Consider the following 11,134-nt stretch of genomic DNA (forward strand, 5'->3'; position numbering starts at 1 on the left):
CAACTGTTTGTCCAAAACTAAAGCAGCCATAAATTAAATGATTGGGAGGCATGTTGATCCTTTTCTGTGGTGAAGGTTGTCTTATTTTGTTGTTGGAATCAACAATTTGAACGAGCTTGGATTATTTAGTCTTTGAGGCAATGGATTAATGTGGTCATGAGATTTGTGGTACAACTCAATTTTCGCATATGTCAATATTGTAGTTCATGCATTTGATACTGAAATTGCAGGTTTCTGGTTCTGGTGGCGTGATCTAAGAAGAGTACAAGGTACTCACTGAACAAACCTTTAAGTTGCCATGGTGGATAAAAGAAGAGTTAAGGTAGCACACAATCAAGTAGTGTTTATCAAGATCACTTAAAACCTATGTTATACGCAGTATTTGATAAATAGAATGTTCAAGTGCTACACTTTGTTGGAGTCCAGTAATGGCAATGTAATAACTTGCTTTCATATATTATATAACTTGCTTTCATATCTTCTTATGTTTAACAACATTTTTCAAACAAAGATATCATCCAACATCAGATGTGACAGAGGTAGAAATAATCATTGTAGTCTAGATTGTTTTTGTTGGAGTTTGGCTCTTCTCCAAGTTGACACTAATTGCTTGTAGTTACATTTGATGTTATCATGGTATCTTCTCCTACAAATGGTAAAATGTGGAGGTTTTGAAATCTTTCTGATACAATTTGCTAGTCATCAAAGGCCTCTTTGTAAGATGTAGAGGCGTCACATATTTTATTTTTAATAATTTCTTGGTCTATGCGTAGTGGTGTTGGATATGCTATTTAAATGGGTACTTGCTTGATTCATTTTCATCTTAAATGGAAAATATATCCGAAAGGCAAAGTAGCTCGAGTAATAAAATAACTAACATTACAACCACTGCCCATGACTAGTCCAGATGCGCATATGATGTCTTTATCTAGTAACTTAAAGGAGTGTATCTGGCTAGTTAGATGTATGTATCTAGCAACTTAAACGAGTGTATTTGGATAGCTAGAGGTATGTATCTAACAACAAAACTTAGGGTTAGATTAGATGGGAAACGCTGATCCTTCTGTTCAATTAGTAGCTTTGACTGAACTTTGTGAGCTTTTATCATTTCTTGTTGGAGTCTATCAATGTGTTTCTTATATGACAGTAGATGATACATAATTTGTACTTTGTGGTTGAAAATGCATGGTTTTGATCGAGGACATGTGGTGTGGATCTGTATGTAGATTTGGTGGACAACTTGGGAACAATTGCACGGTCTGGAACCAAGGAATTCATTGAGGCATTGCAAGCTGGAGTGGATGTGAGTATGATCGGCCAATTTGGTGTCGGATGTTACTCCGCTTAATTGGTTGCTGAGAAGGTCATTGTGACCACCAAGCACAATGATGATGAGCAGTATGTATGGGAGTCCCACAAGTTGTTGGTTCATTCACTGTACTCGGTCAGTTGAGTAAGCTGGAGATTATGGGCAAAGCAGCATGTGACCAATTGGGAACCAAAAATTGTAGCATGTTGCAAAGGCCAATTGAGAACCAAAAATTTCAGAGGGAATTTCTTTTTATCAAGAGTATATTATATTTAATGTTGATATAAATATATAATATAGCTTGCCAGATACGTGTATCTAGCAAGGTAAAGAAGTGAATCTAACAAGGTAAATGGGTGTATCTATTAAGGTAAAGGAGTGTATCTAGTAAGATAAATGACTGTATCTAACAAAGTAAATGAGTGTATGTAGCAAGGTAAAGGAGTGTAAATTAAAAATAAAAATTCTCGTGTAAATTGGTTCTATAATAATTTTTTGTTGGACCATCTTATATTTTACGTAAACACTCTCATGTACCTTTTTTCATAGACTACTCGTATTTTACTAAGATATATATGTCCTTAATAAAATGGTTTTACACTTGCATTGTGTAACAATGCGTTTTACCTCGAAATAACTTGAATATATGTATCTAGCAAGGTAAAGACATGTATCTAACAATCTAAAGGGGTGTATCTAGCTTGTCAAAGATGTGTATCTAGCAAGACAAGAGAGTGTATCTAGCGAGGTAAATGAGTGTATCTAGCTAGATACACTCATTATCGCATTTGAATTATGTCATCTCCTAACATAATAGAATGAAGATTCTATCAATCGGAATATACTCAAGATAAGTGAATTGAGATCAAACACTAGACAACATCAAACAATTATATCTAAAACGTTACCAAGTACGACGTAGAGGACATGGTTTTTGACAAAGTTGTTGATGCTATCTAAACTCGCCTGGGGTGGCATTAGTGGTTGTACCGAATCTTGATGCAAGTAAACTGGGATCATAGAGAGAAATCTGTCATCTTTGAGCAGATTTTGTCACGAAATGACTAATGTTAAAAACTACTGACATTATAACTTCATATGTAATCAGCCTAACATTGATCAATTCATCATGCACTGTCAGGAATAGAACATTGCATTTTGCTATCAATTTAGTTGTTCAGGTGTGTAAAATGTCCTGTTGCAAGATTTTATTATTCCAATTGCCAATTGGCCTACAAAAAGATTAATTTTACATCTGATGTTCGAGTTTGTAACAATCAAAATTGAATGATAGTAAAGCAGCAATTGGATCATAATTTTAATACAAGATGCAACAATTCAACAAAAAGACTATACAGTTAGGAACAACATTAGAGAGAGTATTTAAAAAAATCAGCAGATTTGATATTGATAATATTCGGGAACGGTACAATACACCGGATTCATAAGTACAGGATGTTTTGTAGGAATGTACTACCCAAGAGACCTCTCTCTAATAATCCCAACTGCGATTGAGCTTAATTCAACTTTATCTATCCTTGTAATTACAAGTTATACATCCCTTTTAATTCGTTAACTCGTCGTAGTTTACTAGTTTGCCATACTCTTGTCGTTGCCACACATACCAGCCCCATCTTTGCCCCACGAAAAACCACCACACCTCATTATCTTTGCCCTGCGTCTAGTGTTGACGTCACCGGGAAACCCACAGTAGCGATGGTTGTTATGAAACTAGAATACTGTTGGATACACATATTAATACAGTTGGATACACAAGTTAATATTCCAAGATACACATGATATTACTACCGGATACACAAGTCGATTTGGGTATTCAATAGTAATACCATGTGTATCCGGGTTGGTATTTTGTGTATCCACCGCTTCACCATGAGCCACCAAGCCCACCACCACCGATGCCGTCCCTGCCGCCGCCACCACCACCAACCACCATGAGACTAATCAACACGACCCCCTCCTCCAGCAATAACAACTCTACCCCTGACCACCAACACCCAAAGCTATCGCCAGTAGCAATATGGCCGGAATCACCATCACCTCTCACTACCAACATTCCCAAACCCAAACCCGAACACCAACAATACCGCCACAAAATACAACCACCACCACAGCAAACCCATAAACCCATGACCATCACCAATCATTCACCTTGTCGGAGATAACTCAGGCGCTATTAGAAAGTGCCGACCCCGCAGAACGGATACACCACGCGTCCTTTGACGCCCAGATACGTTATCAGACAACGCCGACTCTGGTGACGACTTTTCCGGCAAACTAACATAATTGTGTTCGAAAATGTACAATGATTTCAGCTATCTAATTAAATTTTTGAAATTCCTCATTGTTATTATATAGATCTAAGATCTTAAAACTTCACTTTGTCGAGCTACAACCACCGTACCCCTGGTGGTATCGCCGGAGGTAACATTTTTGGTTTGCCGGCGAAATGTGCGGCTTCCTTCGGCGAGGTTTCCGTCGGCAACGGGTTGGGAATTATGGGATGGGTGTAGGGTTGCGAGAGGTTAATATATGGGTGGGAGGTTAAGAAGACATTAGAGCATCCGCAAAGGTGAGGCTCCCCATATTTTCTCTTTCCTTCTCTTATTCGTCCACCTCATTTTCCACTAACTTTTCCATTTACCCTCCCCAATTTATATTTACATCTATGCAATGATGGGGTTACCCAACAATATTAATTTCTACCAAAAAATTTGGGAACCTCCCCAAAAGCAACTCAAAACACCTTACTTTTTATTTGAGGACCTTCTCTACAAATAGAGGAGCCCTATTTGTTGGGAGGGTGTGTGCAATAATGGGTTCCCCATTTGAGGGGAGAGAGGGCATATGAGGAGGTTAGTTTCCCACCTTTGCGAATGCTCTTAGGGCATTAACAATAGACAAACCTTAAATGAGGTTTGTCTAATGCCACATCACTCAATACACAAACCTCTCTAACAATAAACCTCAATACAACAATAGACAAACCTCTTAAATATAGACAAACCTCATAAAAGTATACTACATGGGGTCCACTATCACTCACAACCAAAAACACAAACCTGTATATAAAATTGTAACCATTCTTATCTATGAACCTCAACCCCCATTCCCAAAAATAGAGAGGTTTGTCAACAAACCTCTAAAAAATACACAAACCTTTGTTGACAAACCTCTATTGTTGATGCCCTTATGGATATATGGGTAGGAAGATTGACAGTGATTGGGGGTATTAATAGGGACCATTGATCTTTTTAATCTGAAGGTTATTACTGAGTTCGTAAGTTCACACCGAACTTTTTTCGACGGATCTATATATATATATATATATATATATATATATATATATATATATATATATATATATATATATATATATATATATATATATATAGGGTCGAGATCTAGTGAAAACCACCCATATAATGAGAACCGTGAGAACCACCTTAATCTAATATAATAATTGTATAGCGCGCCAAAATCAATCTCGTACCCCTAAACCTTCTAAACTCCGTCATTTACCAATTTTGTTTTCCCTCTCATCTTTCTTTCTCTCTCCTCGAATATAACCATCTTCCACAACGCGCGATCTTTCTTTCTTCTACGATCGATACGATTGATCCTCAACTACTGGTCCATCAATCTCTTCAACGATCTACCTATTCGACGCGTCCTTCATGAATGGAACCTTTTTATTCAAGGTAATATTTCGAAATTGCTGATTAATTTTTGTGAAATTAGGGTTTATATTTTGAGAATTAGGGTTCGGAAAATTGAGAAATTGTTTAAATTGGTTGAAATCGTGATATTGTTGACTCAGTTTTATGAATTAGACAGGTTTTACAATCGTCAAACTATTAGCTACGTGCATCAAATTGTTGTTACGTGCGTCAAATTAGGGTTTATATTTTGCCCTGTTTGTAATTTTTTAATTAATCGATTAAATTTGTTGAATTTGAGAAATTAGGGTTCGGTAATTTGAGAAATTAGGGTTCGGTAAATTGAGAAATTGCTTAAATTGGTTGAAATCGTGATATTGTTGGCTCAGTTTTATGAATTAGACAGGTTTTACAATCGTCAATCTATTAGCTACGTGCATCAAATTATTGCTATGTGCATCAAAATTTGGGTTATATCTATGTAATAATTCCCTGATATGATTTTATTGTTAGTTATTTAATTTTAAATGGTTGTTATTGCAGCAATGACATTCTTAGTTCAATGGGTTCGCATAGTTCTTCTAATGTCATTACAAATGACATTACAAATGAAGGACAAATGGTTGAAGTTATTGCATCTCAATCCATATCAGAAATATCTGCCCTTAACATTGATGTTCCTGAAAATCTGAATTCAGAAATCGTACAATGTACAATTCTGTTGAACTGTTGAATGATCAGATACTGTTCTATATAACTGTAATGTTGTATACTTGAGTTATCCAGTAAACCTAAATCCTAAATCTACTTTAATTTCATCACATTTGCAGATGAAGTAGTAGACGAGGCAGAGGTAATAGAGGAGGCAGAGGTAATATAGGATGTAGAGGAGGAGGAGGCGCCCGGTTCAAGCAACATGAATCGGATTTTTGGTTGTCCTACCCATCTAAAGCCTGTTATTGGTATGGTCTTTGATACACTTGAACTCGGTATTGCCTTTTATGAAGCATATGGAAAAGAATGTGGGTTTGTGACTAGAAAAGGCTCACAAAAGAATAAACAGGGTGTCACTACACATAAAACTTGTTTGTGTAATAAGGCTGGAGAATGTGAAGCCAAAGGCAAAAAAACACCGTAGGCAAAGGACTAGGGTAGGTTGCCTTGCTAGGATTAACTTTAAACGAATTGCTAAAGGTAAATACCAAATTTATGGTTTTGTTGAAGGGCATAATCATATGCCAGCTACACCATTAACAATGGTACATCTGACCCAAATGAGAGAATTGAATATAGTTCATAAAAAAATGATAGTTGACAACTCTAAGGTTAACAAAGGTCCAGTTATGACCTATATGATGTTTAAGGAGTATGTCAGAGGTTATCATAATGTGGGTGCTTCATTGGAAGACTTTAAAAACTTTTCAAGGGATATCAAAAAGTTCTTGTCAGAAGGGGGTGCTCAAATGCTTATTGAGCATTTTATGAAAATAAAAAGAATGTGTCCATCCTTTTACTTTGACTTTGAGGTAGATGAGAAAGGTAGATTGTCATATGTTTTCTGGGCTGACCCTATTAGTATAAAAAATTATTTTCTATTTGGGGACATGACATCCTTTGACACTACCTTTAGGAAAAATAAGTATAGAATGATATTCGCCCCTTTCACAGGGGTGGATCATCATAAGAGATGTGTGACCTTTGGGGCTGGACTTCTTATTAATGAGAGCAAGGAGTCATTTGCTTGATTATTTACGAGATTCCTAGAAGCTATGGGGGGTCGTTATCCTGTGTGTATAATAACTGGCGAAGATTTGGGATAGAAGGAGGACTTAAGAAAGTCTTTAAAGATAAGGTGCAACATAGATATTGCATGTGGCACATATTGAAGAAGTTGGCAGAGAAGGTAGGGCCTGTGATATGTAAAGAAACTGAGTTTTTGAAAGAGATAAACTCATGTGTGTGGGGGCGAAGATATGGAGCCTGCTGAATTTGAGGAAAGATGGACAGCCATTGTGGAAGCTCATGGGTTGTCGGATAATGTGTGGCTTCAAGAAAAGTATGACATTAGACAATTTTGGATTCCAGCTTACTTTCGTGACTTGTTCTTAGGAGGGTTGATGAGAACAACCTCGAGGTCCGAGTCAGAAAATCATTTTTTTTAGCAATTTCACTAATCCAAATTTGACCCTTGTTGAATTTTGTATGCGTTTTGAGAGTGTAATGGATACACAACGATGGGCTCAATCAAAATTGATTGCACAATCAAAGTACTCATTTTCTGACTTGGCTACTCCTCTAGACCTAGAAAAACATGCAGCAGAAACCTACACTCCGAGAATTTTCGAGGAGTTCAAACAGGAAATAAAAGCAGCATGCTTTACATGTGCCATTGGGGACAAAGAAAAAGATAAGAATCATGCAATTCTCTACATAGACGTCAAGGATGTGAGAGAAAGAAAGACTATAAGTGGGTTATAAGACAGCTGAAGTGAAACTAGTATGCAATTGCAAGAAATTTGAAAGACATGGAATACTCTGTCGACATATTCTTTGTGTCCTTAAAGATTATGGTTTTGAGAAAATTCCAAGCGAATACCTACTTAATAGGTGGAGCAAACTAGCAACCTGCCAGCCAATCTTCAATTCTGATGGGCAGTTGCTTGCTGATTGCAGATCAGTTGGTGCACAGAAGAACAAACTGACTGAATTGTGGTCAGAAATGTTCACTTGTGTGTCACTAGTTGAACAGAGTCCTGTTAATTGTGATGAGTTACTAACCATTTTATGCGGGTTCAAGGAAAGGGTACTTGCAGAAACAATAAGTAGTGTCGCTGATGATGGTGGTAATAGTAGTAATGGAAAGAAAAGGGACAAAAATGCTGAAATTGGAATGCTCTTGGGAACAAGTGTGCCTAGCGAAATTAAAATTTTGCCTCCAAGAAAATGCAAAAACAAAGGCTCGGGAAAAAGAATAATTTCACAAAGAGAAAGAGCGGGAGAAGTCAGTGAGAAACCACTAAGAAGATGCAAGGCTTGTGGGCAGATGACGAACCACGACAGCAGGAATTGTGACCGACCTAAGGATCACTGACAAATAGTCGAGTAAATGATGTCTCTTATTAGCATAAGTTTTCTATTTTTACCCTTTTTGTTTCCCTCTAATTTTTATCTTTGCTGACATTTGTTTTCTTATGTGTGAGATTGAAGTCTTTGGCGAGGAATTGGACTTGTGCAGCGGAATTTTTGAGCATCATTTGAGAAGACAATACTTGTTTTTTGGATTATTTTTTCTTCATTTACAATTGTTTTGTAATAAATGTAACGGGAGTCTTCCAGATTTTTAAATTGTATATTTGAGAAGATGAAATTGTGATTCTGGATTTAAGAATGGAAAACATGTGTTTCCCTGAGCAAATTATGGCATGCACGTACGAGGTCATTTTATGCACGTACGAGGTCATTTTATGCCCATAAGGCAAGTATTAAGACATCTGAAAAATGTGATCATTGTTTCTCCAAATTTGGTAATTAAAAAGCTGAAAAATGTGATCATTGTTTCTCCAAATTTGATCATTGTTTCTCCAAATTAGGCCAACAATAAAATGTGATTAGTTGAATCATCATCGTGTACGACAAGTCGTTTAATATCATGCACATACAAGGTTATTCCATGCACATGGTAGGCCATTTCATGCACAGATAACCCAAATGGGCTAATTCCCCATGGCATGGGTTAATTCTCATTACAAGTCATTTAAAAAGGCCATAATTTAACAAATAAATTGGGCTTAATTTAGTCATGTTACTTTGGGCTTTAATTCTCATTTCAAGACTCAAAACTTAAAGTGGGCTTTAATTCTCATTTCAAGTCTCAAAACTTAAATGTGAGTGATTATTGAAGAAGTCAGGCCCATCCTATCAGCACTTTAGGCCATAATTTAGGCACGACCCAGCACGGCACGCTCAAAATACATAGGAGTTGGCTTAAAGTTGAAGAATTGGTCAGGCACGCTCAAGCACGACACGAGCACGACACAGGCCTGGGTCTGGGCCTGGGCCGTGCCTTTTTCTTCCATAAATTTGTCAACTTCACAGCACGGTGGGCCGGGACAGGGAATTTTGAGCAATGCCAAGGCCATGACCGAGCATTGCCCAGGCGATCTCTAAATAACGCAAGTAATTGTGTTTTGACAAATTTTATGCATGTAGAAGGCTGTTCCATACACATATAACGCATTCTCATGCATGTAAATATGCAAGTTATATAATTTTGGCCCACATTACTACGTTTAAAACGACAACCCCCTGACAAATGGGTTAATTTTCATTACAAGTCTCATTAAAAAAGGCCATAATCAAGGGACATAATTGTGCCCCCACGTTACAATTTAGCATATAAACGGACCCGAAAGTTGCCAAATTGCATGCACGTAGAAAAGTATTTCATACACATACAACGCCTTCTCATGCACGTAGAAGGGTGTTTCATACACGCAACAGTTACTTAGAGTACCTACACATATGCAACCTACAAATTTACTCCACCTACAAACTAATACCTGCCCAAATCAAGGAATCAACAAAAGACGATGAGAAGGTTCTCTGCCACTCCCGTTTGCTAAGCACACAAACTCTCACCATATTCATCCAAAAATAACACCTAGTTATAATCCTACAAAAAAAAAGGTAGGGAAATATTGTTACGTTTAAGTCACTTGACATCAATATTGAAAGTCTTGCAGTTAAAAGATGGGAAATAATAAAAACAAAATTAGATAAAGCATTCGAAAGATCTTGATATTACCGTTCTCTTGTTTTCCTCCCATCTGATAAGATCTACAATCAAACTCTCACCATATTCATCCAAATTCTGCATATATATTTGACAACAATATTGAAAGTGTTGCAATAAAATACGCCGAATAATGTTTGACTAATATAACTTGGTTTAGACATCATTACCTCGTAACAAGTCTTATCGGACCATAATGATTGATAAATCAAGTTTTCTAGCCACTTCAGCAAATAGACTCCGCAAGAATACTTTTTAAAATAATGAAATTTGTTAAACGCTTTAAAATGGTGTGTATCCCATCGAAAATATTAAAACGAGTAGAGTATAATTTAAACATGTGAGGTACCCATTCTTTTGTCGAGGCACATCCACAATCACAAACGGAAAATTGTTTATCTGCAACAGCTTTTTGTATCTTGGAAAGTCTTTTGCAATAATACCCAAAGCAGGAAATAACTACAAAAACAAAAACCAAAAAAAGAAAAACACAATAATATAAAAGCGAAGGAAAACCAAGACAAACTTGAGGTAACAAACCCCTAAGGCATACGGATATAATCATACCATTTCAACTAAAAATTTACATCTTCCATCAGGACGCCTAGGCAAGCTTGAGTCAAGTATAAAGTTGGTTTTTTTAACAAAGTCAGACACGCAAGCAAACCAATGTTGACGGTCGACACAGTAAGGAAAGAAATCCTGCAAAAACGCACATAGGGAAATGAAAACAGATAATATACAAACAGGTTAGACCGGATAATTAATTAAGTTCTTTCTTGGGCAAGTAGTAAATTCCGTCGATACAATAAAATAAAAAAGTGATAGGATAATTACCAGTTTAGCTTTGGTTAGACTTTTGGGCAAGTACTAAAGCTTAATGTACTGGCTTTGAAAACTGTTTTTAGCGATAACATACTAAAAGTTGAGAAAATTTGTAAAAAATGTTGGTAATTTCAAGTAGAAACATTAGCGGTTACTAAGGATGAATATGAATACCTTCATTATTGTCGGAAAGTACACAAGATTTGGTCTTTCAAGTGTTAAACGAAGACCAACAAGGTCAATTACCATATCCATGAGCCATTTTCCTTGAAACAAAGTCGACATTGCATCTTGGGTTACTTACAGCCATGAAGTGTCTATAACAATGTCACTAATAATGCACATATTGTAATTAGATGCACACAGAACAACAAAGTGGAGAAAAACAATATAAAAAGATGCTATATGGTCAGTGATAACTTACTCCTTATTTGCCTCATTTGTCCTAATAAAATTCATCAAGTGTTCATCTGTATAGGGCAAGTCTCGTGGAACTTCATTCCTGGGGAGAAAAAGGAAAAACACAGAACA

At 36.6% G+C, this 11,134-nt stretch overlaps 2 protein-coding genes across 2 annotated transcripts; both read left to right on the plus strand.

Moving 5' to 3' along the window:
* The first annotated feature begins 5,548 nt into the window (after window positions 1-5,548).
* On the plus strand, window positions 5,549-6,731 carry LOC141618403 (protein FAR1-RELATED SEQUENCE 5-like). The gene is made up of 4 exons (XM_074435499.1): window positions 5,549-5,696; window positions 5,817-5,857; window positions 5,939-6,107; window positions 6,211-6,731. Exons 1-4 carry the CDS (start codon window positions 5,549-5,551, stop codon window positions 6,729-6,731), a joined length of 879 nt encoding a protein of 292 aa, XP_074291600.1.
* Window positions 6,732-6,959: 228 nt separating this feature from the next.
* LOC141618405 (uncharacterized) lies at window positions 6,960-8,077 on the plus strand. Its single transcript, XM_074435500.1, has 2 exons — window positions 6,960-7,042; window positions 7,660-8,077. Exons 1-2 carry the CDS (start codon window positions 6,960-6,962, stop codon window positions 8,075-8,077), a joined length of 501 nt encoding a protein of 166 aa, XP_074291601.1.
* Window positions 8,078-11,134: the final 3,057 nt, after the last annotated feature.

This window comes from Silene latifolia, chromosome X (genome assembly GCF_048544455.1).
Source record: "Silene latifolia isolate original U9 population chromosome X, ASM4854445v1, whole genome shotgun sequence".
In the NCBI taxonomy this organism is placed as follows: Eukaryota; Viridiplantae; Streptophyta; class Magnoliopsida; order Caryophyllales; family Caryophyllaceae; genus Silene; species Silene latifolia.